General features: G+C 37.6%; 1 protein-coding gene across 2 annotated transcripts in view; it reads left to right on the forward strand.

Moving 5' to 3' along the window:
* The first annotated feature begins 9,353 nt into the window (after positions 1-9,353).
* HSF2 (heat shock transcription factor 2) overlaps positions 9,354-27,352 on the forward strand; it is a 35,337-nt gene continuing 17,338 nt past the window's right edge. The window contains exon 1 of one of the 2 annotated variants that reach the window (XM_064413048.1): positions 9,354-9,458. In XM_064413048.1, coding sequence (XP_064269118.1) covers positions 9,450-9,458 — 9 coding nt within the window. In that variant the 5' untranslated portion in view covers positions 9,354-9,449. Of the gene's footprint in view, positions 9,459-16,506; positions 16,708-27,352 lie in introns of those variants that run through there. The other variant, XM_064413047.1, reaches the window with a different exon arrangement.

The raw sequence follows: 27,352 nt of genomic DNA on the forward strand, positions 1-27,352 counted from the left end.
ACAGATCTGAGCACAGCCACAAACTAATTAGGCATTTTGCAATACTCTTGTTGCAAAATAGCTCAGCAGGCAACTTTATAATAACCAATGGTAACTGAAACAAAATTGATTTCAGTCACAGGTATTCTCCCACACCCCCATTCTCATGTTCAAACAGTCTGGCTAGGGACACTTCAGTGACAAGACAAAGGACACTGGCTGTTTGTGATACCACCTGTCTTAGCCTGGCAACCATGTGCTGGTTCCCTGATTTGCCTTTTCTGCCTGTTAGGGCTTGACAGGAATGCTGGTATTTTGCCTTTTCCACCAAGTAGCACTCCTGTAACTCATCAGGTAACACTGATGATTTTTTCATTATGCTCTGGATTCCATTTCCACGTGTAGCCTGTCCTTTATCTTAGCCTGTACTTCATTTTCCTTCTTTCAATGTCTTGAGAATATGGAAGTAAATGTATTTACCAGTTGCTAATCTGGATGCCATCAACATGTGCCATTCTCTTGTTCCTTCTTCTTGATTTTTGGGGTTTTTAAAATTAACTTTACTGGTATTTTATATATAGACACTTTCATTCCTGTCAGTCTTAACATTTCTAATGTGAATCTCTACATTCTTGATGCTGAAACCCAGTAGGTTTATTGGCCCCTTCCCTGTTTATTCATGAAAACAGTAGGCCAAAATCCTTTTCTTACCCTAATGCATAATACAAAGAGCAAAGCACAGCATAAAAATAAATATACAAAATACCTGAATGACAGGATCAAAATGAGAGTTAAATTGCAGTTCCATTTCATATATGGAAATTCTTTTGGCAATAAGAAGAAAGCATAGAGGTGATAATTCTGAAATTTTCAGGGCAATCACTAATTAAAGAGCAAATAAAAATCTAAGGTAAAGGAAAGCACTTTAAAAAATATGTTTTCATAAAAGGCAACTGTCACACAATCAGCATGACTTTAACAAACCCATCTTTAATATGCTACCGATCACTTGCCTAATATACCAAAACACCATAAGGCAGGCATGTACTTCCAATGAATTCACAATACTTTGTCTAATTTTAGTACTTTTTACAATGCCACAAGAAACATAATGAGCACAGAGTCTTGAAAGATGTTTTTTCTCCCTGTGCTTGGCAATTCACTGCAACTCACAACTGCTCAAGGGCATTATGATACGAGTACTGCTACTCCTGCACATCAGAACAATAGCCATTTTCAAAGGCAACAAAAGAATGATGGACAAATGGTTTAGTATGAACTAACAAATCTTAAAAGGCTTTTGCCCTGTCCTCTACCTGCCCTTTTGGAAAGGAGCTTTTGTGTTATCCTTACAACTTAGTTACAGCACATACACCACTTCAGTGTCTAGAAACCTTCAGAGAGATTCACATTCTGTCATTTAAGGGAAAGAGTGGAGTTTTTCAGAGAACAGCTATTTGTCAAGCACTGTCATATTTGAGATAATAATGCCATCTACTTTATAAACCTAAAGGTGGGGGTTACAAAAGAGCTCATAGTATCACCGTTCCTTCTTTATTTTAAAATGCTGCAACAGGACTAGAGAAAGTGCTACATATTGGAGCAATGTAGGGAGAAAACATGGAAATTCTGGGAAAGTAACAGAAAAGGTCTAGTGGGCAAGGGTGTCTTAATTTAAAAAAGAAAGCTACCAGGGAGCTTTGTTTTAAGTGTTTGTATCCCAGGAGAGAGGAGAAGGGAGATGGCTGTGATGGACAGAAGTCTATCTCCTCTTGAGATGGATTAAAATGAAGCCCAGCAAGCTCAGCACCACTGCAAGCAGCTGTCTCCACCATAGCCTGAAGTCCTCTGAAAACAAGACCTGACTGCCCAAACAGACTCAAAGATCCCACACCCAGGAACACGGTATAGCTCACAATATTTGGTGCAGCTCTATACTTACCTTGTTCATTATATAGAAGATTCAGGTACTCATCATCATTTTTGTACTAAGAATGCACTGATAGAAGGCATACAGGTTACCCTTTGTAGAATATTATGAGCAAAACAAGTCTAGGAAAAATACAAACATTAAGAAACTTTCTCATTTAACAACAACAACAAAAAATTAAATGTTGAGGAATAAAAGGTTGGAATCACAATCTAAGTTTCTAAAAGAGACCTTATTTAAGAGACCTATCTAAAAGGGACCTTATCTAAAGTTTATCCAAATACTAAAACCTGAAATAGGAACAGGTAAAGGGTCTTCAAAGGCACATTCTTTGTATCCCTTTATTCCTCACATAGATGGGTATCTCTGGTTACTTGAAATGACAGCTGGCATTCATGTGGAAGGAAGGAGTTTCTTTTTTCACTATTACCTCATTGTATATACAAAAATGTTCTTCTGAGAGATGATGTGATTTGACATGAAGTGAGGCAACGGTAAAAAGATTTTTTTAAAGGTTTCTTTCAGCTTGGGTGATTCCTGTCAACTTACAAGACTGCCACAGAGCAAAATGCTTTGTGAATAATTAGCAGGTTAATTACCCATAAGGAGTGAGTAATTTGTATTACCTATGTGGTTAGCTCACCACACTCAGACCCATGCTGATTGCACATGTCTGTGTTGCACTACAAATTAAAGGATCAACCCTTCAAGGCACTGTCTGTCCTTGAGTCCTATTGTTGTTCCAACAGTGCACAACACCTAATCCCAAAGAGATTCCTAATGGATGACAAATGCGTGGTGGAATAGATGGGATGCCCTAGGACAATGTACTTTTGAAAATAATAGTCAAGAAAAGCAAAGGAAAGGCAAGTTTAAGTGAATGAGCCCCACCACAGCAAAACTAAATACTCATTCTTCCAGTTATAATAATTTTGCTTCACTGTCTATTCAGTATTTACGAAATCACAGGAATCATCTGCTGTAGGAAATGAGACAAACATTACTGCTAGAATGTCCTCAGCTGCCGACCATAGGCATGTCAACATCCCCTGCCTACACCCACGCCATCCTGGGGCTTCAGGAAAATGAGAAACTTCTCATTTTGCCCAGAGACACATTCACAGAGTTTCTCTGAACTTTCTTTAGTTCATGTCTGTTGTTTTCAGTCATACAAACACACATGCAATTTGTAGGTCAACAGAGTTGGTTACCCATGGTTAAATAAACCTTATAGATTGAACTTGAAGAAATTTGTGGAATTTTACTATATTGTATACAGTGAAACCAAAACTTCCCCTGACAAGACTGCACTGCCAAGTTCCCTGGTGAATCCATAAGGTCATTTTGTGACCCGACCTGAAATAGATGTGTGGCAGGAAGGGAGTGGGTTCACAGCCTCTTCATGCTGCACTGCACCAGGCACCAAGCACGAAGCACTTCCTGGCTGGCACTGGATGTGGGTGAGTTTAAGGCACATGTCTCCTCTCCTACCAGGCTGTGCAGCCCACCTACATCTCACAAATGAGACACTGCTTTGAATAGATTTCTTTTTAATTTAATAAAGCATTGAGGTGAGTTACAGGACAACCTGTCTCTGAACGTTGCCTCAACTGGAAACTGTATTGCTAAAAAAGAAAATTATCAGTCAACAACAGTGACTCAGAAGCAAGTTCCCACTTTTTGGTATCCAAAAGCCATTAAGTAAGCATCAGAATGCCAAGTATCCTAGGCTGCCAAGGGAAGTATGTGTGAATGAGGCAGGAGGATAAAAAAGTATTCTGAACTATGTAGAAATTTTACAGTACAGTCCAAAGGAAACATGTCTGAATGAATAGTCATGTCTTATTTAGTATGAAAGAACAGAGTCTGTCTTACCATAGGCATAAAAGGCTTCTTCATTTTCTGCATACTGTGCACAAATCTCTTCCAAAAAGAAGAGAAAGGAAGTTTTGCTTTGCTTTTTCATCAAAATACTTAAAGGCTTACAAGGGCTTGCTTTCCCAAAGGCCTTAAAAATGCTGGTAGACAGAGCTGTGACTCTAGTGCCACAGATCCTACAACATGAGAATTACTCTATCCTACTTTCAAGCAAAATCCAAACTGCAAGGTGTAATATGGTATAAACATGAGCTCAGTCATTAGATTAGTGCTTGCGTAACATGGTGCTCCAAATAACAAGCAAATTAATATCCAGCATGCTGCAGCTCTTTGACTTGACATTTGTTTAAAGATGGGCTTTTAACTCCATTTCTGAAACAATAAGTTTCTGTGGGTTCGAACAAGACCTTTAAATTATTTAAACTCAGTTATCAGAAATTAATTGTGGGAATTCTCCTTAGTTGCAAATCATCAATATGCGGTCTGTTGCAATGATACACTTCCCTCTACACAAAACCTGGAGGCAGAAGTTTTTCACTAGCGCTTGAAATGTTTCCTAAAACTGTGATTTTAACCACTGGAATAGCGTTAGCACCACCTAGAGGCACACTTAAAAGCCGCGCTGACGTTCTGCCCAGAAAGACTAACTTGAATATGTTTGTTACCCAAAAAGACTTTTATTTCAAATTTCCTTTATGTCACATCTCTTTAGTTTAAGGAGGCTCCCTTGGGCCAGTTGTTTAAGGTGCTATTTCATATATAAAATTATTGCAACGTCTTCACCAAATATGATACTTTTAATCACAAAAAGAATGTTTGCTTTGCTGTTATCTTCTGCCTTGGAAAAAAAAAAACCCTAGAAAGAAAATTAATTCAAATTTCTTTTCATATAATTTGAATGGAAAAAAAAATCTCCACAGAAATGCACAAATGGTTCTGTTTGAAATAAATTAACAAATTGTACTAAAACTGCAGTCTTAGTATACCTGATTTTGAACACAGCTGACCAGATCTGTCTTTTAAGATCAGCCACCTTCGGCATCTCCTTAAGGCTCAGATATACTTTTGCTATCTTTTTCTTGGTTGATATCATATCAGTGACTTCAAGGCATCACAGAGTGTCCCTGGTAAAGACTTAGAGATTCTGACTGAGGCTCACTAAAACTGTTTGGGAAACATGCATGCCAACTTTTACTGTCAATTTTATTCTGCTTTTGAAAGAGTATTAACAGAACAAAATTAATTAATATGGGAAAGTGACAGTCTTTTTTGGTCAGTTTGACTAATGATGTCACATTGAAGATTCTTTTTAAGCAACATATTATTTTCTAAAGACTCTACTACTCTTTTCACCTTTTAGGTGAAAAGATAGTAGCCAAAAGACTTAGTGCTTCTACACTATCATTCTCAATCAGAGTACTAAATCAAAGTGGAAGGAATCATCCAGAATTGGGTTATAATGTCAAGAAGACTGAAAGCAGAGTCTAGTAATTTAACCTTCACATTGAAAAGGTGAGAATTAGTTTGCTTTTTGTCTTCTAAGGCAAGAGATAGGAATGAAAAATTGAATGCAATTGTATGGAAAGATTACTGGATTTAATAGTGTTCTTTTATTTTTGATTTGGGTTTTCATTTTTCTGTCATTTTTTTTTCTTTTTTTAAAGAAGCTAAACTGTACAAACCTAAAGCTGTTATTTTGACTCAAAATACTGAAAATATAATATGTTTATTAAACCAGATCTCAAATATGAGGCCCAAGTTGTTAAATTAGCAATGTGCCATTCTGGGCATTTGTATTACTAGCTCAGCAATTCCACTGGCAGGAAAGGCAATATGAGGTTTTGAAAGTCATGCTAAGCTTTCTGACAAGTGCAGAGCAAGAATGAAAACACATAATTAGCTCAATTTTTTTAATTGATTTGCATTATTTAAAATGTTACATTACTTTGGTTATTTCAAATAATTACTAGTAATGTAGAGTTACTTAAAGTCTGTCTTCTGTTCTGTCTTCCATATAGGTTAGCCTTCACTGAACTAATTGCTCTGCATACTCTGTTCCTTTGAGTTGGTGCTGATTGTTTTCTTGTGCAAAGATTAAGCTCCTACATGCTGAAATAAAGCATTTTGAAGTTTGTCAAAGACTGTTACCATAGCTCTAAAAATACATTGGTTTGTCTTAGTCACATTTTGGTCAGATTTACCATAGATGTATCTGCTTGACTGTCTTGTCCAATGTAGTATGTCAGAGCCCAGGCACAGAGGACAATCATTAGTTCCACAGGCAGGATTCATCTTTACAGTTTCAAAGCCCAGTACTTAAAGCCTTTCCTTAAAGCTTTACATACTCTTGGGACAAAAAGTACTTGCTTTGGTCTTAAAGCTTGTGTTGTTAACCTGTTAATACTGTTCCTCTTATTTTTTCTGCAGAAAAAATGTAGTGTTTCCACTTACAGGACATCATGTGTACTGTCTAATTTATTAATGTATTCCATTAGAGGTTAATTTGTATTCAATGAGATCTGTCTTATTATCTGCCAAATGTGTTCCTACTTTGGTGTTCTCCTCTTACAAGATTGTATCATCTTTTTATGATAACTTCTCACAGTGTTCTTTCACTTTAGTTTTCCTAGCTAGTTTCTCTTTGTTACAGTAAAATTTAGAAGCATGTCATACACATGTAAGCTGCAAGTTCACCCAGCAAAAATGTTTTACTAACATTTTAGAGATACATTTGAAGAACCTGCTGTGATTCTATCTTCTTTTTGCATAAATTGTCTGAGCAACCAGTCTGTCACATCCTAATGCAAGAAAACAGTTCCAAATATTGCAACAAGTTTCATAAACACTTTTATTTACCCTAAGACAGCAAAAAGGTTTTAGTCTTTGGGTTTTGGTGCTGGGATTTTTTTCATTGTTGCTGTTTTTTCTTGGGTTTTTTTGTCACTTGACTACTTCTGACCTTAATTTTTGCATTCATCTTAGCTTAACAGGAAAAAATATTTTATATGTCATGCTTGGTAATTCGGTGGCAGAATTCAGACACAGATATAAAAAGTTAAAAATAAATTGAAAAGGACTTTGTATTTACTAAAAAATAAGATTTTGGGAGAGGAAAAAGAACATATGTGCATGTTTACATTGTGTAACAGAAGCCCTTCTGATTTTGGCAGAGTACAATTGTCACACGTTCATCTTTCAATTCCTTTGTTAACTTTCTCCTCTAACTTTTTTCCGCCCCCAAATAATATTCTGTAAGTTTTCTTTGCTGTGAACTCTGTCCTTTTCAGTTCCTCAGTTGTTCAGTTTGGGGTCCTTGGCTGGAGTACAGGTGTGTCATTCTCTTCTAAGCGCTGAGTTATTTAATCCAATGCTGAAGAACTTTTATGTATTAGAGACTTTTTTAAAGTAGTTCCTCGGGGTATCAGGATCCATAATGCAGTTTACTTGAACTGAGAATCTGGGTACTATCTTCGAACAGCAGCTAAAAACATAGGCCAAAGACTTCAGTGGGGGCATGTTTTTGTGGTGAGTGGGAGGTGTCTGAGTTTTTTCACTCTGGGTCTTTGTCAAAATGTGGATACCTCAATTGTCATTTAGACTTTAGAATATTTGAAAAGGACCCTCAAACTCCAAAGGGAGATTTTTTTCTCTCCTCCTCTCTCTCCCCACCTCCTAGTCCCATTCTGGGGAAAAACTTCAGTCTTTTTTGTTGTTTTTGTTTTGTTTCGTTTTTTTCTTTTTCATAAAAGGTCAAAATTTTGGCCACATCTGTGCCCAGTTTCGACAGCTGTATGTACTGTTCTCCTTGCTAATATAAGTCTTAACTGGGTTTTTTGCCTTATTATTTGCACACAAGCCATGCCATTTACCTTAAACTTTGTGTTTGTTTTTCATTACCTTTAAATTACTTTCAACAATTTATATAATATGAGTGGGGCTTTGCTAAGCAAGAACAATATGGTTCTGGAAAGCAGCAGCACCTCCTTTTTCAATAAAGGTCAGGAAAATTTGCTGTGAAAGATAAAAAGAAAAGTAACTTCAATTTAAGCTTCTAGGCAATAATAGCTTGAGTTTGAAATATGACACATCTGCTTGGTCTTAGGGCATGTCACAGGTCAGATACAGATATCTTCTAGCCTTGGACTCTTGGTTAATCATATTCATCTTGTAAGGTATGAGAGGCCTTTATGGGTGTTGCTGGAGAGTGTCAGCATTGCTACTAAGAAGTTTTTCTGGTTGCACATACTGTGGCTACAGCCTCTGCAGTCCTCTGTTGGCACTGTGGTACAAGAAAACTTCATGGTAAGCCACCTAACACATTATCTTCAGTTAAAAATGTAAAGACTCAAAGGCACAAGCTGCTGTCTCGGAAGGCACAATTGTGCCTGATCTTGAAATGCTGACAGTTCATGCAAATCTAACTGCTGTGTCTAAAGAGCTGTAAAAACAGTGTTCTTATTTTGGAATTTAAAGACCTCATTCCAATTAATGTGAATGTTAGAGGTGCACAAACTTGTTTGTTCTGGTTCTTCAAGCTCATTTTCCTTCTCTTCTGTCATATGACACAAAGAGGACAGACAGGTTCTTTTAAGGATCCGGGACATAATAATGATGACACTAACCTGTAGTTACAATTCAAACTTTATTTTGTTCACTGTCTACTATGATTAGTATAGAATCGAATTTACAATTTAGTACAGCACAGGATTTCTAGAAGCAGAATCAATGTAGTACAATTTATAATTCCATTGTACAGCACTTGTAATGCAACTAATCTTAAAATTTCTAATCAGCTGGACCCTCTGCAGGTCAAGTCAGGTCTTAATGTGTGGTTTGCTGTATCAATATAACAATCATAATCTAGACTCACATTCATATTCAAGAATACAAGTGACTCCCTGAAACCTCCAGCAGTGGAGGCATCCCTCGTGATGGGGAGGTGCTGAGTCTCACAGTCCAGCAGCAGTTTGGACCCAAGTTCTCCACTTGCTGACTTTACAGACAGCTCTGTGTGCTGTTAAGCTTCCCTCAGGGTCAACAACAGCACTTCCCTGGGCCGGGGGCCTTCAGGGCTGGCAGGGAAGGCAGTAATTTTCATAGTGCCAGCAACCTTAAGACTGGTCAGGAGGGGAAGAAGAAATCTCTTTGCTTTGTCTGCTTGGTTCACTGGACCTTTGGAACCTGATAATGAGGGGAAGTGAATGAATTCTCTGCTCAGACACAGAGAGTGGTGGCTAGACTTAAAAAATGCTGTTAGTTAGACTAACCACAGTGAGGGATACTGCTCACAGACATGCTTTCCTTTCCATGAACCTTTTGAGAATGTGAGGGAGATGTTATGGATGCTGAGAACTGGTCAGAGAAGAAAGTCAGATAAACTTTCCAGGCATTGCTCTGTGAAGTTTTGGGAAATTTCAGAGAAGGAATTAAAAAAATTCTTAATCTCTGCAGCTGGTGTTGTTTTCGCCTAAGGATGCTTACAAAAGGGTGGTGTGTCTAATTAGCCAATGGTGTGAGGGATATTGATTGAGGACCAACCAGGTCCACCTGTATTGTAACTGTCTACAAAAGCGTGTGGTTTTTAATAAACTTGTCTATTTTGCCTTCTGAGACTTAGGAGTCTATGTGTCACTTCATTTAGTCATCCTCAATACAACAGTGAATGAATAAAGTAAGTTGTTAAGCATTTCTTTAGTCTCTTTCCTACTGCTTTTATTCAGTGGGAACAACCATTTTGCTTGTTTTTAGGGACTTTTACCTTGCATAGAAATTGGTAAGCATGATCTAGAGGAGATTGACAAGGTGTTAGTTCATCAGGTTCAAGGAAAGCATGACCTAATGAATTCCAGAGTTTGATCATTAAAACATTATGTTAAATATACTTTCTTTCTTAGCTTACAGGTGGGAGGTTACTTGTTTTCTTTCCTCTACCATCATCCACAACAGTCAAAACTGTTGTATGTTTAGGTACTGCTGGGAAACAGTAGTTCAATTTTTCTCTGGAAAATGATCCTATTATAAAACTGTGCCTCTGTTGGTTGCCACAGGGGTCTGCTTAATGAGATTGAACTGATTTGCTAATGAAATGTTGTAGCTAACTGTGTACTGCATTTCATAGGCTGGCCCACTGCATCTGATTTATGTAAAGCACTGCCCTTGTTTAGTAATGTTGAACCATGTTCCTAAATGACATCTTTAGGATCCCAAATACTAACCAACTTAGTAGTAATTTTCTTTGTGACCAGGTATCTAGCAGGGTAGACAAAAAATAATCTAGCTACTAAACTGAGGAACTCTAACTTGAAAATTAGATCTCTAAAGTCACCTTCTTCCAGTATGCAATAAATTGCTTTTTAGAGGTTCATGGCTCCCTGAATCTGGATTCACTAGCTTAGATGTCATCTTTTGAGATGCCTGAAGGTGGCTGAAATGTAGCATGCCTGGAGTGCCTTATGTCTGTTGCAGTTACTCAGTTAAGTCTGATGTGCAACTGATTTATGAGAATGCATTTCTTAAGCAGAATTTAAAATCTTGTGTTGTAAAAGAAAGTCAGGGAATCTAAACTGCTTAGCATGTTCTTCTACAACTTTTTTCCTTGGAGAACCCCTAGTGGTGAAAGCCAAGGAGCCAGCTGAGGGCTAGTACCTCACTGAGACCATTTCACAGCTTTTGAACACTTTATGAAGAGTTGATTTTTAAAGCTAATTCAGAAGACAGTCAGTGTCAGTACCTTGGAAGTGCATAATTTCTGTTTCTTCAGGTGAATCATCTGTTCATGATGACTGTTGGCAAACTTCCTCTCCCATGTTGCTTCATGTTTTCTAAGAGAAACAGCTTCTGTAATACAAGAATTTCTTTCATTAAGCACCATTACAACAATTAAGTTCTTCCCTGTCCCCAGGGATTCAATTTCTTCCTGCTGCCTTTTTCCACAGAATTGCATTACAAAATTAACATAAGTGTGTAAAGGTGCTGCATTCTCAATTGAGGGAGTTCCCAAAAATGTAATGTTTTCTCATATATCAAGACTTTTTTTTTTGTTTGGCCTAGACTTTTTTGCTGTGCATGACATTTTGATGAAGTGCTGTAAGAGCCTTGAGAGATTCTGCATTATGAAGGTACATGAATCTTGCTAAACCAGTATCTTGATTTTTCACTATCATCTCTTTGCAGAGACTAAGTGTGGTAAAATGATATATATCAGCTGAGGTTTGTGCAGGGAGGTAGTTGTCTTTTATTACACTGGCTTATAATGGGACAGGCTGCCACACAAGCTTTTGGTCACACAGTGACCTCAGAAGGCTTATGTGCCCAGATGCTCATCAGGTTTTTTTTCCAGCTATATTAGTTAATCTAATAAAAGGAATTACCTCTCCATAGAAGCACTGCCTGACTTGCTGCCTTCATGGTCTAAATGTACAACGACATGGCAACCATTATCAGGACTGAGCAACTATGTAATCACACCAGTTCCCTCCTCTCTTATTTGCCATTTGCACTTTTCTTTTCAGGTCTAAGGGGTTTTATCCTCGAGATGTAAAGTGCTCTTTAATCACTGTGAATTGTAAGGAAATTGGGAAACAAAATGTGTCGAAATTGAAAATTTTGCTTTGCAGTGCCTCTGGCATGTTTCACCATCAATTCAGAGCACGTTTTTAGTAAGTGAGACCCAGATTTATAACTCTGGGAAGGTCATCCATGTTTCAGGTATAAGCAGGTGTAATCTATCACCATGTCATGTTTGCTTTAAAACTAATTTGTGTGTATAAGCAGTCCAATGCTTAATGGGACAATACTTATTGCCTTCCAGTTACTGAGGGAGGGATACTAGAAACTTGATTATGAGGTCTACTTTATGTAATATTTTTTTCCTGTTTGAGACAACGATTACACTCAAAACCAGTTTAACTAATGAAGTGTTCAAATGTGTCAGTAATGGTCTCTTTACTCGCCCTGTTTTATCTTCACAGAGCTCTGTTTTCATGTAAATAGGCTTTACAGAAGCAATCAGATGATTGTTTTAAAGAGTTTTGTGTTGCTTACAAAATTCCAATTTCCCTTCACCTTTTCTTCTGTAAATGCTGGGCTTTTTTAAGATCTATTGAAATATTTCCCTTGAACTTTCAAGGAAAAAAGAGCCTTACGAAAGGAAGTTACTGATCTTAATGCAGAAACAAGGAGGCATCAATAGCTCTGTGGAGGCAGTGAGTAACCATAGGTCCAGAGTGATAGTAAAACATAAAACTTGCTATGGTTTAAAATTGTGTGATTATGTTCAGCTTGCTTAAGTACTTCTGACACAGAGGAGCATACTGGCGTCCACCTGTGTTTGCCAGCTGTATGAACTTTGAAGACAAATTTTGACTTAAACAGGTAAAATATCAGGGGGTTTATATTGCTTCTCTTCAGAATTCTTTACTTATACCTGATTATTCTGAGGTATTTCCGGTATTTAAATATTTTGAATACTTAATGTTTTCTTTATCTTATAAACGTGTGTGTTTGTCTATAATATCAATATGACATATCTCTGTAGACAGTTAAAATGAACAAGAGGAGGGAGCCAGCAAGACACCTGTGCTCTGGTTTTCATACTGTCAACAATCCCTGTAGTACTGCCGTTTCATTAGCAATAGGTTTTTCTGGGGTTTTGTTTTTTTGTTGTTGGTTTGGTTTTGGTGTTTTTTCAGGCTAATGGCTTTTAGCATGTGAGTTTTTGGGTTTTTTAACTGTGATCTAATTAATTATTGAGAAACCTGATTTTTGTAAGAGCAGAAAATATAGCCATAGTGTCCAAACATACATGTTTTCTAAACTGTGTGCATTTAGTTTTCCATTAAAATGTACAAACACTCCTCAAGTCTTCTAATGATTACCTGAAGAAGTCAGCTCTCTGTGTTTTCAATGTTACTGAAATCACAATACTCTCATAAGTAATATATCAATCCTCAGCTGTAGGCTTCTCCAAGCACTTATAGCTTTTATTATGGCTCTTGAAAATTATATGTTAAATGAATTTTGGTCAGTTGCTAGTAGGTTATCCTTACCTGGGTATCAGTACTCTTCTGATTCATATCTCTTTTGTCAGTTTGGAAGTTACAGCATTCTTAATGTTAGGACAGAGGAATTTAATATAGTTAATGCCACCTCATGTTTCTGAGGTTTTTGTCTTATGATTGAAAACAGTAACTGACATGTTGCTTATCTTGATTATGAATGAACATATGGAGTTTACTGATATAGCAAAAATTATTTTTACTAACTGGAGTGGCAAGTGATCTGTTCTCCAGTTCACATTCCCTCCCCCCCTCAAAAAAACCTCACATTACAATCTTATAGTCCAACTCTTGGCCTTACACAAAAACAAACAAACAACAAATAAAAACATTTAAATTAAAGCAATAGTGAAACTTTCACTTTCTGGAAACATCTGCCAGGTGTTTGTTCTGCATTGTCTGTGTCTCTACTATAGTATCTCCTATGGGTTCCTCTTAAAATTTCAGTCTTTTTTTTCAGATCCAGTTTAGGAAATTTCATTTCTTGATATTCAAGTAATCTAAATTTGAGGCTAGTGGGGTTTAATCCTTTTGCTTCATAGCTACTTCAGTGACTTAAATTTTATACTTCTACACAAGTGCTTGTAAATGAGAGACACTTTTTTCAGAAACTTTTTTTTCAACACCTTGTGGTGTTTTAATTCTATGTCTAAATCTGTTTCAAGCCTATTACTGGAAGGAGCTCCTGGAAAATTTGTTATCATAAAATATGCAGAGTTGGAAGGAGCCCAACAGGATCATTGAGTCCAACTCCTTGCCCTGCACAGGAACCCCCAAGAGTCATGCCATGTGCCTGAGAGTGTTGTCCAAACACTTCTTGAACTCTATCAGACTGGTGCCATGACCACCTTCTTGGGGAGCCTTCCACTGCTAATCACCCTCTGGGTAAATGATATCCAGCCTAAACCTCCCCTGACACAGCTTCATGCCATTTCCTCAAGTCCTGTCACTGGTCATGGAAGTGAAAGGTAAGAAGAACATATACATACAGCACTTGTAATATTAATAGATTTAGATTTGTTTTTACCAGATGTCTTTTGCAGGTCCCTTAAAAGTAATGCATCCATACCCTTGAGATAGAGGTTGGGAACTACTGGTCTCTATTCCCATAAAATTTCTTATGTATGTTTGTTTATTTTCCCTGTATTCTCAGCCAGTAACTGCTCTGTCACAAATGCCAAGAACCTACAGCTGCTCTCTAGAGTAACTGGTGATGTCCAACACAAATTTGTCCTGTCATGCCTCCAGTTTACTCAGTCTGTATTCAAGTTCATAGCTTTTGGATAGACATTACAATTAACATAGTAGTTAATTCATACAGTCAGTTTGACTCCGTCCTCCCTAAAGATGTTGAGAAAGGAATTCTTCCTCTAAGAGGTTTTTCATTTGTCCCTAGGCTCTAACTCTCATTAGCTTTTTAGCTTAGTAATAACTATTGTCATTTAAAACAGCACTGATGCATCTAATGGACTTTTTGCAGTGTTTGTTTTTCTTATTGCCAATGCGGGATCTAAATAACTCAATATGAAAACAACATATACACTGAAAAATAGGAAGCAACTTTTGTGACCTCCCTGTAAGAGTGCTCTCACTCCATTCTGCATAGTACCAGTGCAATTTTTGGGTAGTCTCAGTATTTTAATTCAAACACCCACTCAAGGGGAGTAAATTAAAAGGAAAAACCAGGTCCTTAACTGGAACAGTTCTCATGTGTTCTGCTGTGTCTTTTTCAGGGTCAAACATCTGATTGAAGAAAGCATATTCTTCATGGCATTGTGAAAATATGCCACATATGACAGTAATTCTTACTACATGTACACGGTCATTCTAACTTGCTGTTCTTGAAAATATGTTTATTTTTAAACATTCAAGATAATATCACGCAGTGTTGAATTGGCATTTGTTCAGTCTTGAGACAAAGAATCTCAAAGTTTAAAAAATGTTTTAGTAGTCACACTATACTGTTAGTACAGTAATCTCAATATTTGGAAATTGAGGAGTTAGCTTTATTATTAGACTCATCTGGAAAATATTCACTTCCTGAAAGATATACATAAAGTCTTGCTATGCTATTTGATACCTGACCTATTGAGAAAGAATGTTATGTAACTTCAGTTTAATCTTTTACATACTAGTTTTAAGGGGCTGTAATTCAGAAAGCATGGGTAAAATTTTAAATTCTTTTTCTTTTCATATCCTTTGGATTTTCACCTGGGAGCATCCATTTCCCTACTGAATTTTAAAGTGCCAGATCCTTTTTTGGGATTTTAAAATGTTTATTTATTTTAAACTTCTGATACAATTAAAATATTTAAAGAAATGGGGTTTGGAGCCTTCACAGAGGAGAGGGTTTTTGAGGGACTGTATAAATATAGTATGCCCTACTGAAAGAGCAGAAAAATTAATTCATGACCTTACAGCTACAGTCATCAGAGGACCGTGTAAAAGCACTAAACAACCCTGATGACAAAAATGATATTGTTAAATGTAGTGATCATGACCAAAATGTCAGAAAATTTACTTTTCTGTGAAAAAGGAATTTTGGTAAATTCAATGAATCAAATTTCTGAATTTGGAAATACAGTGTTAGGAAGCCCATTCTTGATCCTTTTTGATGTTGACCAACTAATTTGTGTTATTAATGACCAAAGTTCAAAGCCCTCACACATTGTGTAATACCTACACTTAAGAGCAAACCTACTACTGGAATGGGCTGCCAGAGAGGAGGTAGAGTCACTGTCCTTGAAGGTGTTTAAGAAAAGAATGGATATGGCACTTAGTGTCATGGTCTAGTTGATAAGGTGGTACTAGGTCATAGGTTGGACTTGATGGTGTCCAAAGTCTTTGCCAACCTACTTGATTGTGATTCTATGAAGATCTCTGTTGTCCCTAAGCAGTGCTGAAGCAAGGCCATTTTAGAGGTTATTCAATACTCATATATTCAACGTCATTTCTGTTTGTGACTGTAGCAGTCTCCTCCTCACATTCCTTGTATAATCTAAGCTAAACTTGGATAATTCTTTGCAACATAAATGAAATAGGGCCATACAGTTACGAATTTTATTTTTATTTTGCCTTACACTGAATGAAGATTTGTTTCAAAGAAAAACACAGCCTCATACAGGGAAAAGTTTGGGGCTGGGTTTTTTTTGTTTCTGTTTGTTTTTTTTTTTTTTTTGCCTAAAAGCAACCACTGATATGTCTTTTTTTTTTTTTCCCCTTTCTAAGTTTGGAAAATTAAGGTCATGGGACAGGAAGGACAACCAAAGTTGAAGCTGGAGCTGGTGTTCTTGATCAATGAAGAGTTGGAGCAGACACATCTAAAACACAGAAAAGGATAGCTAAAGAGTAAGAGCAGTGTATTTAATTTTAGAACGAAAACAGTACCAGAATTTTTAGATCTAGCTAAGCAAGGAAGCAGACTGGTTTTGAAGTTTAGCATTGTGTAACAAAGAGGAGAGAGCTTTTCTGTAACCAAGTTGAACTGGTGTCCTTCCTTCTTGTATCCTGTTTGCCTTCAGCTGTGGCTGAAGTTGCCCTGATTCATGACAGCTGGTTCAGCATTTTCGAGCTTGTGATCACAGCTGGTTTGAGTTAACTGATTTTGAACTAAAATGGGGAAAATTAGTAGTAGGAGAAAGGAAGAGTATTCTGAGGGGTTGGAGGGCATGTTGGGAAGGATCAGTAGATATTACATATGTTTGAATGTTGAAGAAGAGTAATGAGATAGCTAAAAATAGTGTGCTGCTCCATAACCCTACCTGTCCTTTCTATTCATGAATTAAGAATAAGAAATAGAGCTTTTGCAAGTTCTATTAAGATATGAGGAGACTGGGAAGAGTGCCTTCTGGTGACAGAACAAGGGTAAGAAATGTGAACATTTTTCTGGCTCTGTGGAGACTCTTTCCTCACAGACCTGCTGGTTCTCAGGGTATTACTTGTTTTTACTTGGTAGGTTATGAGTTGAAAAGTGAATTTTGGGGTTTTTTGTTTGCTTGGGTTTTCTGTTTCTGTTGTAAGTGGAGTTAATGCAGAAATGAGCAGTGGTGAGGACAGTGTGTTCAGTCACTGTAAGTTGTTGTGGTAAAAGAGTTGCTCCAAGTGAGTCATGAGACAGATGCATTTCAGTTCTTAGTGTTGATTGTGGAGTTCTGCCACGTACAAAAGCAAAGGCCTCAGAATGGCAGCTTGGGTTCACTACTGGTCTGAGGTGGGAATGGGTTTTCTTGGCTCCCTACCCAAGGTAGGGAGCCAAGTGCCAGTTGTTAGTGCAACTTCTCTGTTAAGAACAGGTATTCTAGTTAGGCTCTTAAAAGGGAATTTGAGTAGTATTCAGCATATGGGTATGTTGGAATGAACATACATTGTGGACTCTCGAGCTACTATCTGACATGATAATGAGAAACACCCTCTTGAACAAAACAAAGACATGAAGCTGTTGCTGTTTTGAATCAACTGCTGTTCTTTCAGACAGCTCATTAATACTTGAGACATGTCAGGCAAAATCCAACAAATTTGAACTGGGTGTCTTTTGGTTTAAAGCTGCCTTTCTAGAATACACTTAGGAGTGTTTTAATCTTTAGCATATACTTTTGCTGATGTTAGGTTATCTTGCAGAATGGTAATTTAATGAAGCTTTTTAACATGGATAAATTTTCTTCCATGTTTTCTGGTGGGCTAGTGTTGAAAAAGTGTTGAACAATGTGTCCTGTTTTGATGCCATGCTTTAACTTATTTGCTAGAGTCAAAAGACCAAATAAGTTGATAGGCAGACCACTGTGTTTTGACTCCAAGAGAACAGAACAAAAGTTTAAGAAGATGTAGTGATTGCAGTCTGTATGCTCCTGGAGGTGGTAACTCAAATAGTATGAGTGAGCACTTCAAGAAGGCTGAGATTGAGAAGCTAGTTGCCAGTTCTGAGGAACTCGGAGTGTAACCAACTGATTTCACATCTCTGCTGCAGCATATATGAAACAGCCACAACTTCATACACAAAGTGGAAACTAGATCAAGATTTGCACAAGGTTGTGGCATCATTAAATTACTTCACCCGCTTCCCTGCTACAGTCAGTAGAATTTGTCTACTCTGTTGTGGTTTGAAGCATTTCTGTTGTTTAAAAGATTTACCTCTCCTAAGTCTCCTTAGGCCTCTCTCCAATTGCAAGATCATTAGCTGAAACATTCTAAGAAATAATCTAGTTCTGGTTTCTATTTTCAGTATAAAGTTATGGGGGAAAAAAACTCATTTGTTTGTTGACTGTATACTGTGTATGCACACAGAGGCGCCCATGTTGCTTGTGACTTGCAAAAATGCTGAAAATTAACATATAGTTGAAATGACATGATTCTGTGATACCAAATAATTTGACTTACTAGGATCCTTTGCTTTAGTGAAGAACTCTTCTTTTTTACAACTTTGCTCATACAGTTTGAGAGAGAATGTACATCAGCACAGTAATACGAACACAGGGGTTGAAATGGAACTTACTCCATAAGAAGTTACTACAACTGAGGTATAAGACAAGTCAGTCATTTAAGGAAAACACAGCTGTGGGCTGTGTACAACCCAAAATTTGCTTCATCACTTGTATTTCAACTCCTGTCTGGTATGGTTACTAACCATGTTACCAAGAAAAACTCTATGACTGGATGAAAGTTATCCTAAAATGTGCATAAAATCAAAGAAACTAAATTGTTAGTTAAAACTTCTGTTTATTTCATGCAATGAGGCATGTGGCTGGCTTCAGTCAACTTTTGGTTGTTTTTATCAGTAGGTCTGAACTTTTATCATGGTTACCTTTTATTGGAACTCTTCTAAATAATTTGGGGTTGCACAGCACATGATGAGTTAATGCCTTCTTTTTATTTTTAGTATGCCAGAACTATCTGTTCCACCCTACAGCATGAGCTGGCTTTCCTTGGTCACATTCCTTACAGTTCATCTGCCTATAAATGTTTTTAGAGTACATCAAATGATGATGCTAAGATACGGTTTTGTGAAGTCATTAAAAATAAAAATCAAACATAAAACTTTGTGATTCATTTTGCCCAAATGTATTCCACTACTACTACAAAATCGACCAACCTCTATTTTTAATAAAAATCGTATTTGGAAGCTTTTAATTTAAAATTGTCATTTGTGGCAGTTGTCAATGGTGTCTTTGGGGGACTTTTTTTTCTGGTAAAATGACTTGTGGTTTGTGGAAAGCAAAGCGCAAAAATTTATTTGTGATTAGGGCAGGCAGTGTGAAATATCTCAGACTTGGGGAGAATCTAAATGTGTTTTCCAAGACACTAGGAAATTAAGGAGCCTAAAAGAGGATATATTCCTGTTCAGCTAGCAAGTTATATTTTCTGAGAGGTGGGTGACTTTCACTTTATAATCTTCATCCAAAACAACACCATTATTTTGGAATGTTGTGGTATAAAGCACTCTGTATTTACAAAGGTTGCTACCTTTTGCTTTACCTCAGTAATTATTGATTATTACAGCTGCCTGCAGTTCACAAACTGCAGATTTTGCAGCAGGCTCCCTAGGATTTCTGAGCATACTTCACAAGTAATGCTTCCACTGGTGGAACCTTGAACTTAAACTGCTTTTAAGCAAGAGTCATAGATCTTGTGATCCCACAGTGGAAAAAGAAAACAGGTGGTAGGGCTAGATGTAATGGCTCTTTCCATTTTTACCAATGCTCTGACAGCTTGCCCTAGGAAGCTTTCCCTTTAGAAAAGAGATAAAATAGTACACAGAACTGGCCAGGCATACACAGTGCATGTCAGCCTCTAACTCTTGCCACAAATCTTTAAACCATAAATTAAGCGTTGGTCCTTTACTTGTTTATGCAGCAACAAAACATTTTATTCTTCCTTAAAAATAAAAAAAACTTTTGTTGTCAGTATATGACATGCTTAATTCAGTAACACTGTAATTAAATTTGTGTTGTCTGACAATGCCTATGCGTGGCTTTTTAAAAAGTCTTGAGTAATTGATTCAATGCAATATCTCTCTATTCTTTACCAGATCCAGACCATTAGATACTGGTCTGGATCTGGTAAAGATCCCTAAATAGAGCTGTATATGTTCACAGTCTTGTATGTAGCAATATTTATGTATTTAGTATCAGTGTCTTCTAACACAGTTCCTTTTCCCTCATGGTAGGAAAGGTTTTGAAATGAGAATTCTGTATGTGTTTGAGTCAGTATAAACAGCTTTGCACTGGTACTGTTCTCATCAACAGCCACTCGGGGATGAGTAGAGCACTGTGTCACTGGCACAAACCTAGATTACATCAAGAAAGAAGGAACAAGCAGAACTGATGCTACTTCATCTGGATCACCACAGCAGATACTACGTTAGGACCCTTCAACACTCATCCACATTTAGATCTTCTCTGTAAGAATGCTCAGGAAAATGAGGTTTAAATACCTGTGCATAATATGCCACACCTGGCCTGTCAGTATCCAAATCTTGATGGGTTAACCAAGCTTTTTTGAAAAAGCATGTCCACCTAGTTCACTGATTTGATATTATTTTCTTCTATGATGCAGCCTTCTCTTCAAACCCTTGTGCTAGTTAACAAGTATAGCAATGATGCCTTACATGAGTAATCTCAAATGAGTATTTAAAGGGTTAGACTCTTGATTCAAATCATACTGATTTTATCCTTTAGATAGTGGGGTGACTCAAAATGCCTTTGTCATATGTCTTTAACCTCTCCAGCTGTCCTGTCACTGAGGATGAGTCAGAAGCTGGAGTCCTACAACTAACACTCCCTAAATCTGGAAAGCTCAGCTGTTGCCATAACTGATTTGGCAGCTTGGAGCAGAATGGGGACTGGTGTATTACTGAGGTGACAGCAGCTTTTCCAGAATGCTCCTGCATCCTTCAGAGAGGACAGAAAAGTCTTGTTTTATTCTACACTGATAGTAAAACCAGAATTTTCCTGGGGAACTGATCTGACTGGGCTATGGTAGAAACAGTGACCTTGGTAACTTTTGAGGTTGATAGTATGGAATGCTTTGTTCACTTCCTACACTGGCATTTGGGGCAAGGTGCTGAACTTGTAGAACATGTATGTGGTACAGGATGTGATTGGTCTGTGGTCCTCTTGAGCCTGAGAGAAAGGTGTCTGGTCCAGGCAGGCAGGACTCCATTAAGAACTGGGCATTCCCACTGCTTGATAGATATATATATAGCATACACACAGACAATTCATGTGTTTAGTCCTGAGATATCTATACCTGTGTCACCCAATGCTAAGGGGAGAGACAGGTTCTTTTAGGGATCTTAGGCAGATTGATGATGATAACCTGTAGTAACAATTAAAGCTTTATTTTCTTAGCAACCTATTATAATTAGTATATCAAAGAATTTATTGCTAGAATGGCACTGGATTTCTAGAAGCAGAATGAAGGTAGTAAAATTTAGAAGGAGCCCAAGCAGTTATACAACCTAACTTACAAGTTAGGTTGTATTATAAATGCTTAGGCTTCTTCTATGTGTGCTTTTAGGCTTCGGGGTCAACAACAGCACCTCCCTGGCTGGGTGCCTGGGGCCTCCAGGGCTGGCAGGGAAGGGAGTAATTATCCTGGTGCCCAGCAACCTTGAGGCAGGTTGGGAGGGGAAGAAGAAATCTCTTTGGTTTGTCTGCTTGGTTTGCTGGACCTTTGGGGCCTGATAATGAGGGAAAGTGAACAAATACATTACCTACTAGGTTACAAAAAGCAGCTGCTTGGCTTATAAAATGACATTGGTTATGCCAACCATACAACATAGAGTCAGGAGCAGGGGGTACTGGTCTCATGCACATAATGGTTTTTGTAGCACTGTCCTATGGATGTTAAGTAGAAATACCCTTCCTCACAGTGAGAGTAAGAAAATATGTACACTCTAGTTAGAGCAAGTTGCATTTGTGGCTTTTGCTGCCTTGAAACCTTCCAAAGGGGAACTCTGCACTTCATGACCAGCTGGCAACTGCATATACAACAGAGTGATTTTACCCTTTTCAACTAGCCATTGTTATAAACTGCTATGGTCATCTATTTTTTCCCTTGTTCCAAAGAAACTCCACAGATCTAACAGCAAATTTATTTGCATTTCTTTTTAAATTCCATTTAAAATTTCAGGTCTATAGGCATAACAAAACAATGCTTTCCTGAGATTTTGTTGATGGTTACTATGGCTGCATGTTTGAGTACATTTGTGTTTTGGTTTTGATTTCAGGGTAATGTTAAGACTATTATACAAACAATGCTTTCATTTTACTTCCACAATATCTACTACAGGTTTCAACAGAAATGCACACAGGAAAGGAGATTTAGTTCTAGCATTTTCATTGTTATCTTTAAAATGCAGCTTTTACAGTGGTAATAATAAAATTTTCAATTGTTTTTGCATTTTTTTTTTAGCTAGGTGGATTTTGAGTGGTCTGCTGAATAGTTGTGAAAAGGAATTGGTCTGTGTAATAAAGTAATTAACCCTAAGATCTGCTTTAGTCAGGAATAGTCAAATAGAATTGTCTTGCTTTTATTGTGCTTCACATCTCTTCATAAATCCTTTGCTGGCAGGAGAGAATCCCAAGGTATATTGCACCTTAACTCAAGCTTCCTAGCTCTTCACCTTGCAGTGCTAGGACATTGTTTCGGCTGGGATGCTGCAACCGCTTTTGGATCTGAATTACTTGAACTGGCTTACAGAAATTATACAAGATAAAAGCTTTCTCCCCCCAGATATCTAAAGACTTATTTTTGTGTGTGTATTTTTTAATCCCATTTGCCTTGATCTAACAGTTATTGCAACCTAGCGTGGGAGGTAGCACAGCAGTAAGTGAGTGAAAAGCATTGAATAATACTGCATTGTAAAGGAAGACAGAGAGGGGAGAAATTGTTATTGAACTAGAGCCTTTCATGTCCTTAGGATTATTGCAGTGTTCTCTCTGTGAAGGAGCAGCACTTAGCTGAAGTTAAGAGCAGCAGTTTCTTAACAATAATGTGGAGAAAAACCTTTGCTCCTTTAGAAGAAGTATTATTATATTAATAGGACTTCTTCAGTAATATAACTAGTAAATGTGCAAGTGGAATGTCCTAGTGTGTGTTACTGGCTTGGTAAAAGAACAACTTAGGAAACAGCTTTCAGAGTACAGATTCTGGTTCATAATACTTGCCAGTAATGCCATGCTTGTATAAGAAATAATCTGGCCAGCAAAACCAGAGCAGTGACTGCCCCTCTGTACTCGGGACTGATAAGGACACACTTTGAGTCCTGTGTCGAGCTTTGGGCCTCTAACTACAAGAAAATATTGAGGTGCTGGAGCATGTCCTGAGAAGGGAAATTGAGCTGGTGAAGTGTCTGGACAAGTATTATGAAGAGCAGCTGGGGGTGTTTAGCCTGAAGAAAAGGAGACTCAGAGGAGACCTTATCACTCTCCACAACTGCCTGAAGGGAGAGTATAGCCAGGTGGAGGTCAGTCTCTTTTCCCAAGTAATAAGCAAAGGGACAAGAGGATATTACCTCAAGTTGCATCAGGGGAGGTTTAGATTAGATATTAGGAAAAATTTCTTCACTGAAAATGTGGTCAAGCATTGGAACAAGGTGTCCAGGGAAATGGTGGAGTCCTCATCTCTGGAGATATTTAAAAGACAAGTGGACATGGTGCTTAGGGACATGTTTTAGTGGTGCATTTGGCAGTGTTAGGTTGATGGCAGGACTTGATGATCTTAAAGGTCTTTTCCAACCTAAATGATTCCATGCTTTTTCTAATTTTCAAGCACTTTGCTCATTCAGCAAATTATGACTACAATCATAATTCCATGATTTTCAAGTGCTCTAACAGAGCACCTGACAATTGTACCCCAGCACTGAAGGACGGACCTCAGTGGTGAGGAGTGAAGTCAAATGAATATTAATTTATTTGTTATGTCCCCAAGAGATGTCTTGTTGGGCTATGACTGTAGCTCTTATCTAGAGCAGGGGAGAGGAGGAAGAGACAGTGTTGAGACTACATTAAAATTCCAGGATAAGACACCAAATATGTGCAAACCACAAACAGAATCTGTCTGAACTGTGAAGTCAAGATGCTCTGTGTTGAGCTCTTACATCTGCATAATACAGAAAACTACAAGTTGCAGCAGGTTCTCAAATTAATGGTCAATTTGTGTGGGGAAGAATAAGTAGCCTAGCACAGCAGACAACATTGATGCACATTCAATAAGGGCTTGATTACATTTGACCAACTTACCAAAGGTGATGACAGCTGCAACTGCAGTTACAGCATAGATAGCATTTCAGTCACCAGCTGTCCATTCAACTGTGGTGCATGGCTGCTTCAGCAGTACTTTTAACCAAACTGGGAAGGAAATAGCAAAATCCTGTGGAAACTACAGTAAATCATTGCTTTTTTTCTAGTATCGCTGTCAATACAGGAAAACTAGTAAATTGGGCCATGTTTCTGGAAATCAAGGAATTTTTTTTTTTCTTTATAAAAACTTACAGGAGCCTGAAAAAACAATGAGAACAGTAGATTAGGGACAGACATAGGATATGTTCCACCTATTCAGATTCAGGTAAATTGGATTGAAATTAGCCAGTTGGGTTTGTTTTGCTTTCAAGTCTCAGTGTTTTATGATTTAAACAGGCTGAAGAGAGATTTTAAATGGAGATTAGCATGGGGAGACATGACAGACTCCACACCCATAGAGCAGGTGTTTTTTATCCATTCAAATCATATCTCTGAATGGGCTTGAGAGCAGACTAATCTAATCTAATTTATTACTGAAAATAATGTTAATTTTAAAACTTAATAAGAACATTGTTGCTTTTCTGTGTCAAATATATGGTTAAGGTTGCTCACTGGTACTTTACAAAGAATTTCCACCGTGCTTTTGATAAGAGTAAATCAATGCAAGGGACATTCTGCTTTTGAAGAAAGCTTTGCCATGCTCTGGAATTGAACTGACACAACAGTTACTTTATGCAGGTCCTGATACTTGTAATGGGAAACTGCACAAAATGGAGGCCTTAGAATAAGTAAATCATGGATGTAGTATGTGGTTTTAAACTAGCTTCCAATGACAAAGTTTCTTTTCATGCTTCACTCTGATTTATGAGCTCTTCATTGCCACAACGTTCAGAACTTCTGTATAACAAAATCTTCTTTGAAGCAGAGAAAGTTGTGCTAACAGGTTTTTGTATCTACTTTTCATTTTAGAGTAAAGCAGTGCTAAGTTTGGATGGCCAAATGAGCACAAATACTTTGTGTTTTTTTCTTACCACTGAACTTCCGTAATTACCAACACATGGTCACAGTAAGCTGCTCTAAAACTTCAATACAGTTTTCTGTCAGGTGTATGGCAAATGAAACCCCCTTCCTTCTTTTTTCCAAATCTACCATCCTTTCAAAAGCTTCAATATAAAGATTAGCTTTGTAGAAATCCCTGAAAATCAGGTAATCTGGCCTGAAGTCATTGTTAGCAGGTTAAGAAATGGGTCTCAACTCAGATATTATTTTGCCTCCTTTTTTAAGATGGGGGTTTTTATGGCTTCAAGCATTTTAAATCTGGAATTTTTTAAATACACTACATTTATATTGAATGCTATCTCAACTAAACGATGCTATATCTTTTTTAAAATATACCTTTTCCAAATTTGTAACTTTTTCTCATATTACAAGAAAACAGTCTTTTAAGAAACACTGAGCATTTTCAAGGTGTATAGAAGATATTTTTTAATTAGGAAAGTCTATTTCAAGTATTCCTCACACATAAGCAAATAAGAAATGGATACAATACCACTTCTGTGCTATTTGCAAAGCAAGCTGTCTTGAAGGGTTTATAGTCAATATGAATGTAGGTCTGAATTTTACTTTCAAGAAAGAAAAAACATTGATCATGAGTGGAAGTTGGTTTCAGTTATCATAGCTTAATTTTAAATATACTGTGGGGAACAGTTATCAAAACTTAATTTTGGAACTTGATGCCAGCCTTTGTTTTATCACTGTCTGTTAAATATCCGGTGTGCTGACTGTGCCATCTGTTCTTCCTGTAGAGCATAAGAAGGAAAATTAATCACTCAGCCATCCAAAACACTACGTGGTACTTGAATCCAATGCACAAGGATGGCATAACGCTAACTGAATGGATATTACTTTGGAAGATTAATTGTTCTAAGGTGACTTTATGATGCTGAATTGAACCCCCATTTGTTTGTTTAGCCCAGAAATAAGTTTTGGGCTTTAAAATTAGATCTGAGAGTGAAAGTGGGGAGAATGAAAAGCAGTGGAATATTTGAGGTTGTTGTTTTCAAAACATAGAGAGCTTCAGCATTTTTCTCTCCCGGATTGTGTTGTCTGCAGCACTGATGGACAGCAGGAGAAAGCTCTCCTTTGCTTTTTACTAGGTGTTTTTTAGCTAGCTGAGGCAGTGAAGTTCCCTAGACTATGTTTTTTCTTTTTCTTGTAACTGTTCAAACCTGCTCTGGACTGAAAATCCTGAAGAGCACCAGCAGCTCACACCTGTGGCCCACTGGGGCCCAGGATGTGGCATTTTCCGGTGCAGGAGGGACTGATGAGAGACTGAGTGAGCTGAGCTACAGCCCACAACAAGGACTTGCTGAATTTGCCATCTCTTCAGAACAATAAGAGGTTTTATTGTTTAATATATATATATATTTTTTTTTTTATGCTTGCACATACTTTCCTTGTTAAATAAACAGCTTTTTCCACTTTTCTCCAAGGAATTTTTTTCCCAAACCACTTGGGGGAGGGGCTGCTTCAGTTTGCCTTCTGGAGGAACCCCATTTGGAGATTTCCTCCTAAATTCACCCTAAACCAGGACATTAATCTCTATAGAACCTCTCTAAATGTCATCTACCTTGCCTACTCTAGCTAGTTTCATCACAAATACAGATATCTCATACCATCCTTGGTTCAAGGAGGATTAATTTAAAGCTAGGCCTCTTAGAGCCACTTTTGATTCAAGGAGATCCTGAATCTCAGCTGTATGTGCACAGCTGGGACACTTTTCAGTTATTTAAGTAGTGTAATAATTTTTTTAAGGTGGAAGGCTTACATAAAATTTGGCTATGAGGTGCTCTGCAGTGTTTGATCCAGGATGGCCTACTTGTGGCTGGCTGCTTGTGCTTGTTCCAGGGATAACATTTGTGCAAGATCAGTCTGATTTGTCTCTTGCTTTCATATGGATCAATACAGATGAATCAATAAAGATAACCTTCAAATGCTGACCTTTCAGGCAGGACAAATAGTGGTTGCAGAAAGAGGAGGGTATTGCCTTGAAAACTGTCCCCCTACCTTCATCTCTCCTGTCATTTCCAGTTTCTTGTTTTGCATCATGCTGTTTGTCTTAAGGAAAATCTGCAGACTGGTATCCCTTGGGGAGTTGACTCAGGCTTTACTCAGGGTCTGTTGTAATTGGAGTTCAGGGAGATTGCACTTCAGACTTAAAAGTGCCAGACCAACAGCACAAGAAGGGCTGTTGATCCCTGCTGCATATCCCA

The sequence above is a fragment of the Passer domesticus genome, chromosome 3 (assembly GCF_036417665.1).
Source record: "Passer domesticus isolate bPasDom1 chromosome 3, bPasDom1.hap1, whole genome shotgun sequence".
Taxonomy (NCBI): domain Eukaryota; kingdom Metazoa; phylum Chordata; class Aves; order Passeriformes; family Passeridae; genus Passer; species Passer domesticus.